The sequence below is a fragment of the Myotis brandtii genome, unplaced genomic scaffold (genome assembly GCF_000412655.1).
Source record: "Myotis brandtii unplaced genomic scaffold, ASM41265v1 scaffold193, whole genome shotgun sequence".
Lineage (NCBI taxonomy): Eukaryota > Metazoa > Chordata > Mammalia > Chiroptera > Vespertilionidae > Myotis > Myotis brandtii.
This window is the reverse complement of record NW_005357191.1, coordinates 42,826-62,878: the sequence shown is the minus strand read 5'-3', so window position 1 is coordinate 62,878 and position 20,053 is coordinate 42,826. Positions and strand designations below refer to the sequence as shown.

The 20,053-nt window shown below is 51.1% G+C and overlaps 1 protein-coding gene across 1 annotated transcript in view; it reads right to left on the bottom strand.

Moving 5' to 3' along the window:
• Positions 1 to 20,053, bottom strand: part of OBSCN (obscurin, cytoskeletal calmodulin and titin-interacting RhoGEF) — a gene marked incomplete at its 5' end in the record, with an annotated part of 100,648 nt that overhangs the window by 39,979 nt on the left and 40,616 nt on the right. The window contains 17 exons of the mRNA XM_014538577.1: positions 1 to 155; positions 242 to 406; positions 485 to 601; positions 869 to 1,025; positions 1,671 to 1,844; positions 1,981 to 2,063; positions 2,169 to 2,369; positions 2,739 to 2,878; positions 3,029 to 3,148; positions 4,098 to 4,156; positions 4,489 to 4,561; positions 4,995 to 5,210; positions 5,323 to 5,421; positions 5,635 to 5,667; positions 5,909 to 6,106; positions 6,245 to 6,369; positions 6,609 to 6,687. The exon at positions 1 to 155 is cut by the window's left edge and continues 2 nt beyond it. Of these exons, the coding sequence (XP_014394063.1) occupies positions 1 to 155; positions 242 to 406; positions 485 to 601; positions 869 to 1,025; positions 1,671 to 1,844; positions 1,981 to 2,063; positions 2,169 to 2,369; positions 2,739 to 2,878; positions 3,029 to 3,148; positions 4,098 to 4,156; positions 4,489 to 4,561; positions 4,995 to 5,210; positions 5,323 to 5,421; positions 5,635 to 5,667; positions 5,909 to 6,106; positions 6,245 to 6,369; positions 6,609 to 6,687 (2,194 nt within the window). The remainder of the gene's footprint in view (positions 156 to 241; positions 407 to 484; positions 602 to 868; positions 1,026 to 1,670; positions 1,845 to 1,980; positions 2,064 to 2,168; positions 2,370 to 2,738; positions 2,879 to 3,028; positions 3,149 to 4,097; positions 4,157 to 4,488; positions 4,562 to 4,994; positions 5,211 to 5,322; positions 5,422 to 5,634; positions 5,668 to 5,908; positions 6,107 to 6,244; positions 6,370 to 6,608; positions 6,688 to 20,053) is intronic.

Here is a 20,053-nt window from a genome sequence, read left to right as displayed (position 1 = left end):
ATCATGTTCCGGAACACGTAGCTGAAGGTGTCGGTGTGTGAGTCCCTCTTGGGCTTGCAGACCACCAGGTGGTGGCGGAACAGGAAGACGTGGCGGTGGTGGCCCTTCCAGGGCATCCGCGCACCCGGTGCCCCTTCCCACACAATGAAGTGGCCCTGGGAGAGGGGTCAGCCCTTGGTCAGCCCGAGGCACAGACCTCCACTCTGCCCCCCACCCACTCTGCATGGCGCCCACCGCAGACCTGGCGAATGGGCTCGCCCAGGGCCTCCAGGGTGCCTGGGTAGTTCTCCATGAGCGACACGTGCAGCTGGTTCTCCGCCCGCTGCGGCAGGGCCGACACCACCGCGTAGGCCTGCTCCAGCAGCGCGCAGTTCTGCCGGTTCCGCGCCTTGTTGCGGATCAACTCCTGGAGAGAGACCTGGTCAGGGTGCACCCGCCACGCGGGCCCAGGACATGGTGGTGTGGGCGAGGGGCAGCTGCCTACCTTGAGCAGAGCCTGGTACTGCTGCACCCGCTGCACCGGCTGCTCCAGGAAGTGCTGCAGCGGCGGTGGGGGCGGCTGCGAGGGGTCAATGGCCGACAGCACCTCTTCCGAGTATTTCTGTGGGAACCGCAGAGTGGGTTTCAGGGCAGGAGGGCAAGGCCTGGGTGGCCCACGTCACCCAGAGCAGGCACATAGACCCTCCTCTCTGGGTGGGCCTCACCTCCCAACCCCCACCAGCGGGGGCTCTGCCTGCCTTACTCACTAAGCCAGGGCCCCAGGACCTGGGCAGGCTGTGGGGGCCCTGGCAGGTGGTGGGAGGCCGGGCAGGGTCAGGGAAGATGACCTTGGAGACGGGGGTCAGCACTGGCCGGGGGGCAGGAGCACCTTGTAGAACTCCTGCACAGCTGTGCTGACCACCACCGACTCGGCCTGCACTCGGCCCACCAGGAACTCCAGGTACTTCTCGAAGGCCGCCTGGTTCTTGAGGAAGCACATGGCCACGTCGTCATCCGTCTCGCAGCTCTGCAGCTCCTGCAGGAAGCTGCCGCGGAGGAGACAGCATCAGGGCCCTGCTCACCACCCCTGCCCAGCCTGTCCCAGGTCTGGGAGGAAACAGGCTCCTGCCAGGGCAGAGTCCTGGTGGCTCCTGGGAACAGGCTGGGCTGTGAGGACGTGCGTGTGTGGTGTTTCAGGGTGTGCACATGTGTGCAGGTATGTGTGTGTGCATACATAGAAGAAGTGCATGCACACCGGGGCATGTATGTGTAGGCATGTGTGCACAAGCAAACAGATACACACATGTAGTGCATGTGCATTGTCTGCTGTATATGTTGTGTGGCTGTGTACATGTACACACATGTGCCCATGTAACCCATTCCTATGCATGTAATGGCATGTGTGCCTATGTACAGAGACTATAGCGGGTAGGAATGCTGCAAGCACTTCATGGGTAAGCAGGTGCACACACCTATGTTCCAGAGGATGTGTGTATCTTCGTACAAGGGTGTGGTGTTCCAACAAGTACATCAAGTGCGCACAGTTTCTCTCTCGTCTGTCTTGGCTCCTGCTAACCCCTGGAGGCCCAACCCAGAGGGTACATGCACACGTGTGTGTGTGTGTGTGTGTGTGTGTGTGTGTGGTATATCTGCATGTGTGTACATGTGTATGCACACACAGGCCCGCCTACCTGTTGTGGAACTGGCTGAGGTCCGGCACGTTGCGGAAGATGACGTCCTTCTGGCTGGCCACCGCCGCTGGCACGTGGGGGCAGTGGTCCAGGTGCTGCATGTGGTGGCTCTGCAGAAACTGCAGCTTGCCCACAAAGGCCTGCTCAGAGGCCAGCAGCTCCTGGACGATGGAGCTGGAGGCACAGTGTGAGGGGACCAAGAGCTCAAATGCTAAATAGGCACCAGCGAGACAGTGGAGGGGGCAGCCCCACAAGGTTGCTCCACCACCCGACTTCGTCAGCCAAAGACCCCCCCACCATGGTTCCTCACCTCAACCGCATCTTGTACTCATCCTCAGACACGGCCTCCCTGGGGAACTCGGGGGCCTCAGCGGGCCCCCACTCAGGCGACAGCTGATAAGGAACAGAGAGGGTTGTAGGTGGCCTGGGCGCTGGGCTGGCCCTGTGGGTGTCAGGTTCCCGAACTCACCTACCCCCCTCCCTGGGCAGTCCAGGTACCTTGAGCCGCTTGTCCAGATAGGCAGGGGACACCCAGCCCTGTCTTGAGGGGCTGGACTTGGTGGGCTTGGTGCGCACAAGCCAGCGCAGAGGGTGGGCCGAGTCCAGCACCTCTACATACTGGCCCTCCCGCAGCGAGATGGCGTCCTGCTCAGCCCCGAGGGGCAGGTAGTCAGCAGTGACCACGTAGATGTCAAAGATCTGGGGAGGAGGGAGCTGCGTCAGACCAGAGGGGAGCCGGCGGGGCTTCCCAAGGCCAAGGCCACAGGGCCCCTGGCCTTAAGTGGGAGGAAGAAGCCATCCTAACATTCTGTGAAGCTCTAAAACAGGCCCCACTGACCTCTGCTGATGGAAACACTATCAGGGGTGCCGGATGGGGCCACCCCAGAGGGGCAAGGGGGAGCCTCAGGGGTGCTGGGATGTCCTGGGTCCTGGTGGTGATGTTGGCTGCTCAGCTGTTTGTCCTCAGCCTCCTCCACCCTGTCACCCGAAGGCCCCCCCCCGTTCCCTCTCCCACCCTCACTCCTGTTCCCCTCCGTGGGCCCCATTATCCCCCGGGGCCCCCAGCACCTCCCCCCGGGAGTCCCCGTCTTCCGACTCCGAGGATGACTCCTGGACGCTGGAGGAGGGGCGAGAGCGGCCATGACGGGGAGATGCGGACGGTGTCTTGGACTCCTCGTCACTGTCACCTCCAGGCACCTGCAGCTTGGCTGGGGGCAAAGGGCATGTGACACCGGGAAGGGCCAGTGCCCTGCGCCCCTCCCCATGGGTCTCCAGGGTGTGGGTGTGGAGGACTCTGGCCCTGGGTCACCATCCCCATAACCCCCCACCTAGGACCTTGATCCATGCCAGCCCCTCACCCTGGGTGATCTTGGCCGACACCATCTCCGTGATTTGTGAGGTCAGCTTCTGCAGGAACTCCTCCGTGCCCACCTCAGCCAGGGTCAGGTGGCCATGGGCCTCGGCTGCCAGGGGCTCTCCTGGTGGTCAGACCCTAGCTGAGCCAGTGTGCACTCCAGACAAGCCCAAGCAGCCCCTGCAGGCCCATCCTGACTCGGGGCTCAGGGGAGATGGGTACACAGGCTCGGGGCTATGTTGCCAGAAGCAGAGAAGCTGACAAGGATAAGGGGCCTCAATGGCTCACAGGTGTCTGGGCCAAGGTGTGATGGAGGGGCTACAAATGCAGGGAAACAGGGTCCAGGAGAGGGCGGTGGGTGGTCAGGAGAACGGGCAACCAGCGCGGCTGCAGGGCAGTGGGCGAGGGCAGCTGAGGGTCAAGCTGGGTAGAGGCCGGGGGGGGGGCGGGGAAGCTTGAAGACACTGGAGCCCCCAATGGGTTTGTGCTTTCTCCATTGGGGTTCCAACTTGGCGGCTGATCTGGGAAGGGGTACAGGAGGGGCAGGGGGCACAGGGAGCTCAGCCAGGCTGCGGGAGAGGAGGGCGGCACCTGGACACTGAAGGCAGGGGCAGGACCCAGATTGCTGGCCTGAGGGCTCGGGGGCAAACTTCGGTGGCTGGGGTTAAGGGTGAATGAGGGCCGCTGGCGGGGGAGGGGGGTGCGGGGGGGAGGGCAGGTAAAGTCAGTAGCTGTAGATCATCCAAGAAGTGACCCTAAATTGGGTGATGGGCACACGGCTCTGTCCTCTCTTCTGTGCAGACTCAGTATTTTCCATAAAGAAGGTAAAAACATGCCAAGTTTCCAGAATGCCCTATGCAGTTGCCTGGGAAGGGGCTGAACATACGGAGCCCCTCACCCAAGCTCTGACTCAGCAGCCCCCTGCACCTGGGCATCCACACAGCCTCTGGCTATGAGAGCTGAGCCAAGGGCTGGCAGGGCCCAGAGCTCAGAATCAGGCCCACACCTGGGGCCAGGCAGCCTCCTCCACACCCCATCCCAAATTAGGAATCGGCCATTGGCACTTCCCATACCTTTCTGCCCAGCAAGGTTGGTGAAATCCACAGGCATCTGTTCGGAGATGGCTTTGGTCCTAAAGGGGGTGGGGGTATCCTGAGGGCCTGGGGTGGACCCACCACACATACCCTTGGGTGGGAGCTCTGACAGAAAGAGTCTGAGGGCAGTGGGCCAGATGCCACAGTCAGGCTCGGGGGAGCCCTCAGTTCACAATGGGGAAACTGAGGCACAGAGTTGTTGTTTTATTTGGGGGGTGGGTGGGGGCTGGCCCAAGCCACACAGCTTGCAAGGGACAGAGTCAGGCTGCGGTCCAGGATAGGGCTCCCTCCCTGGCAGCAGTGCTGCCCCCTCCCAGGGCTTCTAGAACTCCAAGCCACCCCCATCAGCTCTGACGGAGCCCTTACTCACCCCTGAAGAAAGGAGGAGATGAGGGCCTCCTTCACCCCAGCGGTCTCTCCTGCTGATCCTGCCTCCTTGGGCACTGTCAGAAGAACAGGTGACTGCCAGAATGACCCCAACCCGCTGAGATGATTCTGGTGGGGATCTCTGCCTGGGATGTGTGGGCCACCCCTACGTAGGGCCTTGGCCTGTCCATCCAGAGCCCCAAGGAAAGGCTGTGCCCGGCATCCCAATGTAGCCCACACCCCCTCGCCCCCCAGTGGTGGGGACAGGAATGGGTCCACACTTGATGGACCTGCCCACAGAGGGGCTGAGGGGGCCAGGAAGAGACTGCTTGGGGTGGCAGGGGCTGCTACAGGTCTTGGCCTGCTGGTCTGAGCCCACAGGCAGGGATGGGACCTGTCCCCTGGGGCCTGTGCTCAGGGAGGAGTCTAGGCAGGGTCTCAGAGAGGGGGTGACAGTCCTCAGGGAGGGTGGCTCCCTCCCATCCCCACAGGCCACTCATGCCCACTCACAGCCAGAGACATGCAGGCTGGCGGAGCAGAGGGCCTGGCCAGCAGCGTTGGATGCGATGCAGGTGTAGGTGCCCTGGTGCTGTGGGCCCACGTCCAGCAGGACCAGGCTGTGCTGCTGGGCTGAGCTGGCCACCGTGTAGCCCGGGGTGTCCTGGCCAATCCACAGCACCTGCTCGGCCTCCTCCCGCAGCCAGTGCACAGTGGGGGTGGGGAGACCTGGGCAGGAGTGGATGATGGACAGTCAGCCCCCACTGAGAAGAGATTCTAGAAGGGCAGTGCCTCTGATCCTCTCTGGGGATCCTGAGTGAGGAAGGACAGGATGCCCTACCTTTGACCTTCACGGAGAAAGTAATGCTGGAGCCCTTCTTCACCTTCTTAGAGGTGAACTTCTCCAGGAATCGGGGTGGCACCAGCTGTTGCTGCACATCTGGGGAGACACAGGAGGCTGCTGGTGACAAGTGGAGAGCCACAGCCCTGTGATGGGTAGGCTCTGCCCCTCCTCCCAGGCCCAAGCCCCCACCCACCTGAGTGGTTGTCCCTGGAGCCTGTGCCCAGGGTTCCTCCCTCCCTCCACCCGCTGGGCATCCCCCCACCACCCTCACTGAGCCGCCTGCCCTCCCTCCATCTGGACTCGGCTCACCTGCTGCCGGCTTCTTTTCTGGGTCATTAGGGCCTGAAAGAGGCAGGTAAGTCAGACCTGAAGTAGGACAGTGTGTCCTGCGTGGGCCCGGGGCCTGCTCCAAGGGTGAGGGCTCTGAGGAACCCTCCCACTCCCACACCCAGCACCTTCTGGAATGCAGGCAGGCAGGTGTCTGCCCTCCCACCACACCTCTGCACCTGGGGTGAAGACCGTGGGCCCAACCCCAGGCCTGCCATGGGGGTCACACAGGTGGACATCAGCCCCCAGCACCCACCTTGGACCAGTAACTGGGCAGAGGAGTAAGCGGCACCCACAGTGTTGCTGACGTAGGCAGAGTACTGGCCGGCATCCTCGCTGGTAACGGACAGGATCTCCAGGCTGTGCAGTGCCTTCTTGTTCACCATGCGAATGTGCGCAGAAGCAGTCAGGGGCTGCCCATCTTTGAACCAGTACAGGCGGGGCACCGGGTAGCCTGAAACCACAGGGAGAGTTGTGGTGGGTGCTGTGTCTTCCACTTGAGGGGATCCCTGGAGACCCCCCAGGCCACAGTGACCACCTAACTTCTACTGGTGGGAGACCCCACCCAGCCCTCCGGCCCTATCTCCCTCACCTTTCACCTTGAGCTGGAACTTGGCCAGGCGTGTGCCGGGGGCCACCTGGAGGTCTTTCAGCTCCTCCACCACCTGGGGCAATTGTCCCTCTTCTGACGTAGACTCTACACCCTCCTGCTCGCGACTGGCAGGGAACAGAAAGGGGCAGCATGATGTGGATGGGTGAGGGGTCCAGGGCAAGGGGAGTGGGGTCAGTCTGGATGACTTCTGAGGTCTTTTGTTAACATGCTGGACAGAGACCGCGTGGCCTTGGTGAAGCCTCCAGGACTGGGATTCTGTCGGTCCAAGCCAGCACGGCCACCCCCATGCCAGGGCTGGGGACTGCCAGCCTGCTGGGCACTACCGCCCCTGTGCGGCCCCCACCTGGACTGGTAGCCTTGGGCGCTGAAGTAGGACGAGGTCTCGGTGGCATCCGCGGCAGTGTCATAGTCAGTGCTGGTCACTGGGGACGAAGAGTGAAGCTGGAGCCAGGCTGCACTCCCGCTGTCCGGGCACAGCCCCACCCCAGAGGCACCTGGTTCTCCCTGCACAGCTGTTCCTGGAGCCACTTACCCTCCTGAGTCAAAAGTCATAGGGACACAGCTGCCCTGTGGCCCCTCCCCATCCCCAGGCTGTTACCAGCCCAAGTTCTAGGCCTGTAACTAATTACAAGACCCAACAAATTATAGATATGGGTGACTCTGAGCTTCACAAATGGAAGGCAGGGTAAGTGGCAACATCTTCCAATTCCATCCCACTAAGGGGCAGAGATTGGTGTATCTGGGCCTCAGCTGAGGGCTTCCACTTATAGTCATGATGGTGTAACAGGGACTGGATCTGCTCTCTGCTATGGACAGGATGTTTGTGTGCCCCCCAAATGCTGAAGCCTAACCTCCAAGGTGATTGCATTCGGATGTGGGACCTTTGGGGGATGACAAGATCATGAGGGTGGGGCCATTAGAAATGAGGTTAGTGCCCTTATGAAAGGGACCCCACAGCACTCCTTCCACCGTGTGAGGACACAGCCAGGAGGGCCATCTATGACTCAGAAGAATCCAATGGTGCTGGCACTGGCCCTTGGACTTTCAGCCTCCAAAATGCAGAAATACATTTCTGTTGTTCATAAGCCACCCTGTCTTCGGTGCTTTGTTAGAGCAGCATGAACTAAGACACCCTCCAGTTGAAACAATTAAAACAAACAAAATACGTGAAACAAAATACGCACACCTGAGTTTATGTTAATAAATAGAGGCCCAGTGCACAAAAATTTGTGCACTTGGGGGGGTCCCTCAGCTCGGCCTGTGCCCTCTCATAGACTGGGACCCCTCGGGGGATGTCCACCTGCTGGCTTAGGCCCACTCCACGGGGGGATCGGGCCTAAGCTGGCAGTCAGACATCCCTCTGGCAGCCCAGGAGTCCTTGGGGGATGTCCACTTGCCAGCAGGGAGCAGACCTGCATTGAGCGTCTGCCCCCTGGTGGTCAGTGTGTGTCATAGTGATCAGTCGTTCTGCTGTTAGGATCAATTTGCACATTACCTTTTTATTATATAGGATAGAGGCCTGGTGCATGGGTGGGGGTTGGCTGGTTTGCCCTGAAGGGTTCCCGGATCAGGGTGGGGGTCCCGCTGGGGTGCCTGGCCAGCTGGGTGAGGGGCTGATGGCCGTTTTCAGGCTGACCACACCCCCTGGTGACCCAAGCTCCCAGCCTCTTCTTTTTTTCTTTTTCTTTTTTTTCCTGGGATTTATTTATCTTCTATAATTGAAACTTTGTAGCCTTGAGCGGATCCCAGGGCCAGCCAGGGCAGGCAGGAAGCTTGGCTTCCTCCATCACCGGAGGCAACCCAAGCCTCCTGCTCGCTCCAGCTCTGTGGCTGCCACCATCTTAGTTGGGTTAATTTGCATACTTGCTCCTGATTGGCTGGTGGGTGTGGCTTGAGCATAGCAGAGGGATGGTTAATTTGCATGTTTCTCTTTTATTATATAGAATGTGACTTTTGGAAAGCCCCTAAGACAGGGCTGGTTGCCAGGACAAGCAACCATGTGATTAGAGCAGGGGTCCTCAAACTACGGCCTGTGGGCCACATGCGGCCTGCCGAAAACATTTATCCGGCCCGCCGGGTGTTTTTGCCACCGCTGCCTGTTGCTTAGCAGCCGACTAGTTTTTTTTTTTAAACTATAGTCCGGCCCTCCAACGGTCTGAGGGACAGTGAACTGGCCCCCTGTTTAAAAAGTTTGAGGACCCCTGGATTAGAGGGTTGGAAGCTTCAGTCCCTCGAGGTAAGGTAAAGGGGCTGGAGGTTGAATCAATCGTGCCTTGTGATGGCGCCTCCAGGAACACCCAAAAGGATGGGAGTTTGGAGAGCTTCCCAGTTGGTGGGCATGTGGAGCTACAGAGAGAGTGCTGGGCTCAGAGAGCATGCAAGCCCCCCCTCCTTCCCCATACCCTGTCCTGTGCATCTCTTCCACCTGGTTGTTCCTGAGTTATAATTTTTACATTAAGACAGTGACCTCATAAGTAAATGTTTCTCTGAGTTCTGTGAGCCACTCTAGCAAATTAATGGAACCCGAGGAGATGGCTGTGAGAACCTCTGACACAAAGAAGCACAGGTGACAACTTGGATTTACCATTGGCATCTGAACCCTTTCACTCTTGTGGTTCTGAGCCCTTAACCTGTGGGGTCTGACGCTATCTTCAAGTAGATAATGTCAAACTGAGTTAAATTATAGGACACCCAGCTGGTGTGCAAGGATTGCTTGCTGTAGAGAAAACCCACACACTTTGGAATTGGGTACAGAATCACCATAATGGTTTCAAGTCAATGAGCATTAAGCAAGGACACTGAGCCCTTATAGACAGGAAACGATGGTGAGCCCTGTGATTGCCCCAGCTTCCTGCCTTCAGACCCAGAAGAGGAAGCTGAGGCAGAGCCAGGCATACCCTGAGTTGAGGAGACAGAAGGCAGCTGGAGTCACAGGACAGAAAACCAGAGAAGAGGCAGCTACACAGAGGGATCCCTCCCTCAGGGATTAAGCAGGTGACTGATTAGTACGTCATGTGAGGGAAGAGCCACCTGAGATGCTAGAGGAAACAATGCTGGAGGGGCACAAGGTCTGGGATGCTCCTATTTCCACAGCCAGACTGGAAACCCAACCCACAGGCATCTGGGAGGTGCTCAGGAGCGTTCTCTCCCCAGTAGGAAGAGAATTAGCCCTGAGTGCTGCCTTGGCCCCAACTAACAAATCACACACCAAACAACCAAAGTGCTTCCAAAGAAGCCACTGTTTTCCAGAACATAGCTCCAGGAGACCTGCAGGAATGCACAACATCCAGCTCCCCGCAGGGCAAGACTCGCAGTGTCAGGCACACAGTCAGAAGTCTCCAGACATGCAAGGAGGCAGGAACACAGGACCCTCAATGTGGAGAATGATCAGTCAGAACTGACATTGCCGGGAGCCGGTCCATCCTTGCTGCTTGACACAGTCGCTGCAGAGAAGAAACATCTACACAGCATATGTTTCAAGGGACCTGGCGTATATGGCATACTGTTCTTAATATGTTTGCTCCCCTTAGCGCTATGTGTTTTAACCAAGGTCACCTCTCCAAGAACGGTTGTTTGCCCAGGTAGGGATTTTTCCCTGAAGTTAGGGAGGGGATAAAACCTCTTAACTAAGTGCCAGGCGGGTAGTTAATCACTTTAACTACAAACAATCACGCTTAAGCTACATAATCTTTACTCCCTGGAATGGAGATAAGAAATGCCCTAACCTTTGGAATAGAAATTGACAGGACTAAAATCAACTGGTATAAAAACAGATGTAACAAGACGACAAGAGACAGAACCTAGAGTCAGAACCTAGACACAGAACCTAAAAACAGAACCTAGAGACAGGACTTGGCTGGAGATCCTGTACAGAACCTAGAAACAGAACCTAGCGAGAGAACCTGGCTGAAGAACCTAGAGACAGAACCTAGAAACAGAACCTAGCGAGAGAACACAAGAGAACATGGACACAGAACCTGGCTACAGAACCTGAATAGAACATGGCAAGAGAACCTGACTAGAACCTGGTGACTGAACCTGGCTGGAGAACCTGGACAGAATCTGGCTGGAGAACCTAGCAAGAGAACATGGACACAGAACCTGGCTACAGAACCTGAATAGAACATGGCAAGAGAACCTGACTAGAACCTGGTGACTGAACCTGGCTGGAGATCCTAAGCAGAACTTGGCTGGAGATCCTGACCAGAACTTGGCTGGAGAGCCTGGCTAGAGATCCTGGCTAGGCTGCTGATCAACTGAAGGCCGTCTCTGTGTCATTCCTTCTTCGCTGACTCCGTCCACACCTATGGGGAACCCCTGGACCTGCTGGGGCTGGACCTCAGCATGACATGACATTAGAACTGCCAGAGAAGGACATGCAGGTATCAGAACTGTATTCTCTGTGTTCAAAAAGTTAAGTAGAGATAGGGCATATAAAGAAGAGTCAAGTAGAATTTCTGGAGACAAAAAATACAGTAGATGAGACTACCAGCATATTAAATACTAAGAGCAGTGACTGCATAGGCATAGCAATAGAAAAATCCAAATGAAATGCACAGAGAAAAAAATAGTGTTAAAAACTTAAGAGTATCAATGAGCTGCACTGTGGCTTCAAGTAGCTTGATAGACATGTAACTGAAGTCACCAAATGAGGGGAAAAGAACAAATATTTGAAGAAATAATGGCAAAAAATCCAAACTTATTGAAAACTATAAACCCCCAAAATTCCAAGAAGCTCCATTAACTGCAAGCATAAGGGGAACATAAAGAAAAGTTGCACCAGCCCTGGCTGGTGTGGTTCAGTGGTTGAGCATCATTCCATGCACTGAGAGGTCACCAGTTTTAATTCCTGGTCAGGACACATGCCCAGGTTGTGGGCTCGATCCCCAGTAGGGGGCATGCAGGAGGCAGCTGATCAATGATTTTATCTCTCTCTCCCTCTCCCTTCCTTCCTCTCTCTCTCTCTCTCTCTCCCCCCCCCTCTCTCTCAAATCAAAGAATATGTGAGAATAAACAAGTAATCTTTTCTGTCAAAGAAGGTAGTTTAGGCACCCACCATGTTGGCCCTTGTGACTTGCAGCTCCCCTGGGGGCCACCATTTTGAAATAACAAAGGTCAACCCCTTCCTTTAAATTAGCCAATTGCACAAGACTGTGAGTCTAAGCTCTGACCAATCAAGAGTGAGGGACAGATCACGTGCGTAGGGCATAAAACCCTGAGCAGATCACCTGCTCAGTGTGTTTGTGCTGCCAGACTATGTGTCTTGCACCCTCCTGCAGGAGTTAATGATATTTGCCTTACTATCTGGCTCCCGAGTATGCTTTGTATTCTGCCAGGACCCCTAGTTTTGGGGGTTCGCCTTATTTCTAACAATTTGGGGGCTCATCCGTAATTCCAATTATCACTACAGGGGCAATTGGACCCCTCTCCTGAGGAGGGAGGTGTGCCCTGCTGCCAAGTTGTAACTGCCTCGGTGAGGAGGGACAGCCATTACCCCCTGAGCTGATTATGAGCTTGGGATAGAGAGTCAGCCAGCAATGGAGGAAGGGCCCAAGCAAGCAAGAACCATGGCAATCAGGTGACCTCACGCATGAGCCAAGGTGGGGAATTGGACTGAGTACTACTTTGGTGGTTGGGTATCCTCAGAGGTCGGGTATATGTGACTGGGATGTGTCTTGGACATGAAGCTAGTGCAGAGTTCTGATCTGTGGTTCCATTCTCCTGTGAGGGAAGTGGCCAGAGAGGTTTGAAGCAGATTTCGGGGAGTGTGAGAAATTTCCAGTATGGGAGGTTGAGCACATAGTCACAGGGGACTTTCTGAGAATGGAAAACAAAAATTCTAGGCCTAGGGAATACATTCTCCCAGATAGTCCATTAAGGAGAATGCTGAGGTTCAGGGGAAGGACAGTCTCCGAACCAGGGACAGGAGACATTGTTCTGCTTTGTTGTTTTTTAATCAGGGCATCCTGTGGTGTCTGTAGCCAGACAGACAAGGAGCATGGTGTGAAGCTTTATCTGTGGGTTGTGCACACCTGTGATGTTTTGTGTCTCTTTGTTGTTTGGTTTAATTTGTTTTAAGATTGGGCATGTCCTGCTTTGGGGGAGCCCAGCTATTTGTGGCAAGGCTGAACATGTGGCAGAGATTGCAGGAATGCCCCAGCAGCTTCCAAGAATTCTTAATCTTGGGGACTCTTCCTGCTTTCCTTCTTAGGGCATCAGCTGCCAGAAATTCTTAGCAAGTGAGATTTTTTTTGTCTGTGTGTCTGTAATGTAATTTTGGTTACTGATTTCTATCTTTTGGGGGCTTAGTTTGCTCTCCGCTGGTTTAGGAACATAGGGACAAAGATTACATGGGGAAGTAGGGATTACAGGTATGGGGAAGTAAGCAATGTGGGCTGGGGTGGGACTCTATTGTTTGGGCAACAACATTAATGTTTCCATGATAATGGGCAGTTCTTGAATGAGAATGGACCACATTCCAAGGTTGACTCCCAGGTCCCGGGAGCGTGTAGCTTAAAATTTTGCTGGGTTAAATGGTAAAAATTGTTAAACATTTAGGTATGTTGAAATAACAGGATACTGAAATATTAATCTGAGTATGCCTTGTATGGAGAATCTAGAGGATGGATTTGAATGAATAAGTCTTGTATTTTATTTAAAATATATCTTTAAAAAATGTGAATATATTGCAAATCTGAGGAATGTTAATTACATGTCACCTAAAAATTAAGGTTTCTAAGGGTTAAGAATTCCCCAAAACAGAATTCCAATTGGAAAGAAATTATGGTTTTGGTGTCATTTTGAAGGAAAAAGAAAGTGGGTTCTGAAAGTTTGTAAGGTTTGTGAGGAAGGAAGTTATATAAATGACACAGGCCAGCAAGCCAAGACAAGTGGAATAGGGAAACTGAGATGGTTAAGTGAAATTTGGAGCTATCTAGTAAATCCCATCTTCCCTAAACCAAGGACACTTAAGAGTAAATGATTTGCATTTTGCCTCTCTAACCAGAGGGCAAATAGCTTATATCAACATACTCAGGGAGACAGATAACAGAAATCCAATTAGTGTCCTTTGCTAGCCACACCCAAGGACAAATGAAGTTAAACTTTTTCTAGACATAGAATTGCCTTTAGGTCATTCCAATAGGCCCTGGAATGCCTCAAGATCTTCCTAAAATGGAGACTAGGGACCAATTTCTTAAGAACTATGTACTGGGTATCTCTTCTACTTTAATCTCCCTCAGGTTAGAAGGCCTCCTGACCCTCCTCTTGAGTTCCTGGCTCATCGCCATCGACCGGGAGACTATGTTCTGGTCAAGACATGGAGGGAAACAAGTGGGAACCCTCTTGTGAAGGACCCTACCTTGTCTTGCTTCCCACTGAGACCACTATTCAGACTGCAGAACGAGTATGGACCTACACACGGGTTAAGGGTGGACCACCAGCTTCCCTGGGTGGAGACACCTCAATTGGACGGCCATACTAGGACATATCCCCTTGAAATTAACACTAAAGAAACTGTAAGCTATTTGCTTTAGGGCTCTGGAAAATTGCAGGGGCTTACAATGTGGACTGGGAAAATGTGTATAATCTGGATCATGCTTACCCAGTTAAGTTACTGATTATAGATAACTTGAATGACTTGGATATTTCAGCTTTTAGGACAAAAGATTGGCTAGGACTAGATTTAGGAGTAGATGTCACAGGACAAGGTACCCTAGGCCACTGCCACCACCATGCAAATAGAAGTAGGATATAAGGAAATGATTATGGATTAAATATTCTGTACACACCCTAAATAAAAGTGACTGTTACGCTTGAGAGGCATGAAGGCTAGAGACCCAAGTGGTCCCATTTCCATTTGAATGGACCTCAGACAGTACCTGGATGGAATGTGTGCTTGTCCTGTATCAGGAAGAAACCGCCTGGGAAAACGCTTCTTGTAATACTCTCTCCCTGTTGTTCCCATCCAACAGAGGTAAAGAGCAAGAATCCCCCAAAATGATCCAGCCTCCACTTCCAATGTAAACTATACCTCCTGCCTCTTAAGGTGGGGGGAATAGTACTCAGAGTTTATGGGAAATTTATCCAGATGTGTAAATGGCTGAGTATCCTCAGAAGCCAATAATTCTGCACTGCTGATACCCCGTGTTGATGTCTGGTGGTATTGTGGAGGACCCTTACGTGGGGCCTAGCCCGGCAGTTGGAGTGGAACTTGTGCTCTGATACAATTGGCTATCCCTTTCACTTTGGCATATTGTAAACCTTTTTTAATGGACAGACAGACTAGGAAGAAGAGAGAGTCCAAGGGGTCCCTTTGATCCCCATATATACACAGATCCCATTGGGGTTCCAGGAGGAGTGCCAAATGAGTTTAAGGCTAGAAATCAGCTTGCCGCAGGATTTAAATCTGTCCTGTTTTGGTGGTCCACTGTAAATAAGAATGTGGTTGGATTAATTATTTTATCTAATAAAGAGGGAATATGCAAATTGACCATCATGCCACAACTGTCAAGATGGCTGTGCCCACAGCGGAGGCAGGGATTCTGTAACACAAGATGGCTGCACCCACAGTGGAGGCCGAGTTACTGTAATGAGCCTTAACGAGCAATCAGTAGGGACCTGAGGCTGTGTGGCGTTGGGCCAGGGCAGGGGACCTGCCTGGTGGGGCTTGATGAGGGAACCTCAGGCCGCACCCCCTGCCTAGCGAGGCTTGACAGGGGACCTCAGGCTGCACCCCCCACCCATGGGGCTTGATGGGGAACCTCAAGGTGTGCCCCCTGCCCTGGCCCAGGTTGGGGGACCTCAGGCCACACCCCTCACCCCAGTGCCGGGCCAGGCGACCTGAGGTTGGGTCCCCCACCTGGCAGGGCTTGACAGGGGTGGGGCCGGCTGGGTCTGGATCTAGCCTAATGGGGGTGGGGCCGGCTGGGTCTGGGTCTCACACAATTTTGAGGTGCACATGGGTGGGCGGGGACTTGACTCTAGTTCCCGTGGCATGCCCCAGATTCTGACAGGAGGAAGATTTTCATATACATTTTACTAATTTTCTTTCATCTCTGACACTTCTATTACAGAGAAAGAGCAAATAGCAATATTAAAATATTTTCTCTAATTAATTCCCTTTTAATGTGCACAAATTTCATGCACCGGGTCACTAGTATTTACTATAATCAACAAAGGATTATTAACTATACTCTGAGATGCAGTTAAAGGTATAGCTAAACAACTAGATGCCACCAGCAGGATGACATGGGAGAAAAGATTGGTCTTGGATCTGATTTTGGCAGAAAAAGGAGTATATGTAATGTTGGGGGGCCAGTGTACATTCATCCCTGACAACACAGCTCCAGACGGAACCATTACCAAGGTCGTATAGGGATTAACAATTTAGCTAATGAGTTAGCTGAGAATCCTGGAATTGAGGACCCTTTCTCTGATTCACTAGAGCAGTGGTCGGCAAACTCATTAGTCAACAGAGCCAAATATCAACAGTACAACAATTGAAATTTCTTTTGCTAGCCAAATTTTTTAAACTTAAACTGTATAGGTAGGTACACTGTTATTAACTTAATTAGGGTACTCCTAAGCTGGCCTTTGCTAAAAATGTCCTCAATCTGATTGAGGTACGTTCGCTGAGGTCAACCCCTTCCAACTCTCCCATCCACACTCGTCTTGTATACTTGTTTCAGATAGATGAGTGTGGATGGGAGAGTTGGAAGGGGTCGACCTCAACGAATGTACCTCAAAACAATGTACCTCCCCTGTGCTGCGTATCCCACTGCCCGCCTGCACTGCGTCTCCCTCGCCTGACCTTCTGACACCCCCCACTTCTTCTAACGCCACTTCTTCAAAATAGACTCGCCCAGGCTGAAAACCGACTTCTGCGCATGGGCCATGAAGTTTTAATCGCACCGTATGTGCGCCCACACGTGGTATTTTGTGGAAGAGCCACAATCAAGGGGCCAAAGAGCCACATGCGGCTCGCGAGCCGCGGTTTGCTGACCACTGCACTAGAGCAATGGTTCGGAGAATGGAAGGGGATGATGGTGTCCATATTCACCTCTTTGATAATAGTGTTAGGAGTTACAGTAATGGGATGTTCTATCATCCCATGTATGAGAGGTTTTACCCAAAGGGTAAATGAAACTGCATTGACCAAACAGCAAAATAATTTCCTAAATACTGCAGAGCATGAAAGTCAACGAATGTTAGTCAAGTTTGAAGAAAAGAGTTAAATAAGAAAACGGGGGAATTGTGAGAATAAACAATTAACCTTTTCTGTCAAAGAAGAGAGTTTAGGCAGCCACCATTTTGGCCCATGTGACTTGTAGCTCCCCTGGGGGCCACCATTTTGAAACAACAAAGATCAACCCCTTCCTTTTTTCTTTAAATTAGCCAATTGCTCAAGACTGTGAGCCTAAGCTCTGACCAATCAAGAGTGAGGGACAGATCACATGCATCAGGCATAAAACCCTGAGCTGACCGCCTGCTCAGTGTGCATGTGCTGTCAGACCCTATGTGTGTGTACCCTCCTGCAGAAGTAAAGATATTTGCCTTTCTGTCTGGCTCCCAAGTATCCTTTGTGTTCTGTCAGGACCCCTGGTTTTGGGGTTTGCCTTATTTCTAACAATTATCATAATCAAATTACTCAAAACCAGTTATAAAAAGAAAATCTTTAAAAATATCCAGGGACCATTTTTGCAGAAATTGACAAACCGATCCTACAATTTATAAAATAACGCAAGAGATCCAGATTGTTCAAAACAATCTTGAAAAAGAACAATTGTCATTTGCTGGCCACACCCAAGGACAAATGAAATTAAACTTGGAGGACTAATCTGTCTATAGTTCTAAACTTACTACAAAGCTATAATGTGGCAATGTCATAACAACAGACATTTAGATCAGTGGAATAGAAATGAGAGTCAGAAATAAACCCATACATTTAATAGAAATTAGTTTTGGACAATAGTTCCAAGATAATTTTATGGGGAAAAATAGTCTTTGCAACATGGTGTTGGAACAACTGGATTTCCACATGAAAAAATGAATTTGGGCCCTTACCTCACACCATATACAAAATGAACATAAAATAGACCAAAGATCTAACTATAAGAGCTAAAACTATAAAAACTTAAGAGAAAACATAGGTGTAAATCTTTATGGCCTTGGATTAGGCAATGGATTCTAAGACATGACAACCAAAGTACAAGCATCCAAAGAAAAACAGATAAACTGGACTTCATAAAAATTAAAAACTCATGCATCAAAGGACACTATCAAGAAAGTGAAGAGACAACCTACAGAATGGGAGAAAATATTTTAAAATCATATATCTAATAAAGGTCTAGTACTCAGAATATAAAAAGGACTCTTACAACTCAAAATTTAAAAAAATAAATAACCCAATTTAACAAATGGGCCAAGGATTTGAATAGATATTTCTCCAAAGAAGACATACAATACCAAAAGTCATTATCACTAGAAAAATACAATCAAAATCACGAGATAACACCTCACACCCCTTGCATGGCTGTTATTAAGGAAATTAACATAACAAGTGCTGGCCAGGAGGTAACTGGAAGCCTAATACATTGCTGCTGGGAGTGTAAAATGGTGCAGCTGTTGTGCAAAAACAGTTTGGAGGTTTCTCTAAAAGTTAAAGAAACAGTCACCATATTAACCAGTAATTCCACTCCTAGCTACATACCCAAGAGAACTGAAACATGTCTGCATAAAAACTTGTACTTGATTGTTCATAACAGCATTATTCATAATAGCCAAGCAACCAATGGATAAATGTCATCCAATGAATGGATGAGAAGTCCATACACAATGGAATATTTTTCAGCCATTAAAAAGGAATGAAGTACTGATATATGTTCCCACATGAATGGGCCTTAGAAACATGCTCAGTGACAGAAGCCAGACACAAAAGGCCATATATTGTAGGATTCCATTTCTATGAAATGTCCAGAATAGGCAAATTCAGAGAGACAGAAAGTCAATTAGCAGTTTCCAGTGGCGGGGGGAGAGGGATAGAGAGTGACGGATAATGGGTATGAGGTTTCCACCTGGGATGATAAAAATTGTTCTGGAACTAGATGGTAGTGGTGATTGCACAACCCTGTGAATATACTAAAAACCAGTGAGTTATACATTTTTAAATGGTGAATTTTATGGTGTGCAAACATAAAAAAATAAAAATCCCAATGGAAAAGACAAGTTATGTACAGAGAACCAATGACAAGAATAATGCCATATATCTCATTGGAAATAATGCAAATTAGTAGACAGGGGAGCTACATCTTTTTGTTTGGGGAGATTTTAAAATTATTTTCTTGATTTCAGAGAGGAAGGGAGAGAGAGATAGAAACATCAATGAGAGAATCATTATCAGCTGCCTCCTGCATGCCCCCTACTGGGGATTGAGCCTGCAACCTGGGCATGTGCCCTGACCGGGAATCCAACCATGACCTCCTGGTTCATAGGTTGGTGCTCAACCACTGAGTCACACTGGCTGGGGAGGAGCTACAGCATTAAAGTATGGAAAGAAAAAAACTATTCGAGCAAAACTATCTTTCAAAACCAAAACCAAAATAAAGATTTTTTTTTCAGATATACAAAAGCTGAAAGAATTCCAGCATATCCAGTCTCCACACAATGTTAGAAGACATCCTTCAGGCAGAAAGACCCCAGATGGAAATCTGGACCCACACAGCAGAATGCAGAGCATGGAAATAGAGGTACATGGGGACATGTGTATGCTCTTATCTTATTTAAGATAATCTACTTGTTATTGTTGTGTTTTTAATAGTTTTTTCCTTTTAAAAAATATTTTTATTGTTTTCAGAGAAGAAGGGAGAGGGAAAGATAGAAACATCAATGATGAGAGAGAATCTTTGATTGGCTGCCTCCTGCACACCCCCTACTGGGGATCAAGCCTGCAACGGGGAATCAAACCGTGACCTCCTGGGTCACAGGTTGGTCACTGCTCAGCCACTGAGCCTCAGTGGCCAGACTAGTTTTTTCCTTCTTATTTTGAGAGAACTGTAGATTCACATGCTATTCTGAGAAATAGTATAGAGCCCAGCCAGCATGGCTCTCTCCCTCCCTCTCCCTTTATCTCTCTCTAAAAAAATCAATTTAAAAAAAGAAATAATATAGAGATCCCATATATCTTTACCCAGTTTCTGGCAAAGTTAACTTTTAAGTAATCCATTACTGACATTAATCCATCCACTGACCTTGTTCAGATTATACAAGTTTCACATGAACTCCACTGAGTGTGTGTGTGTGTGTGTGTGTGGTGTTCTTGCAATAAAATGCAGTTTTATGACACTTGCTGCACATGTCAATAACATGTTCCTTTTCCTTGCTGAGTGGCATTTCATAGAGCACAGTTAACCATTCAACCCCTGAGGACAGATGGGTCATTACCAGTTTTTGGCTATCTACACTAATAAAAGACAAAGATGCTAATTGACCGTACCTTCACCACGCCCACCAACCAATCAGAGTGACTATATGCAAATTAACCCAACCAAGATGGTGGCCTGCAGCCATGGAGCTGGAGCAAGCAGGAGGCTTGGTTGTACCGGCGATGGAGGAAGCCAAGCTTCCCGCCTGCTCTGGCTGGCTGTGGCCTCTGCAAAAGGCAACAAAGTTTCAATTATAGAAGCTCAAAAAATCCCAGATACCTGCTTCCAGCCAGCCTCCACTGGGAGCTTGGGTGGCTGGGGGCTGTGGCCAGCCTGCAAACAGCCATCAGCCCCTCACCCAGGCTGG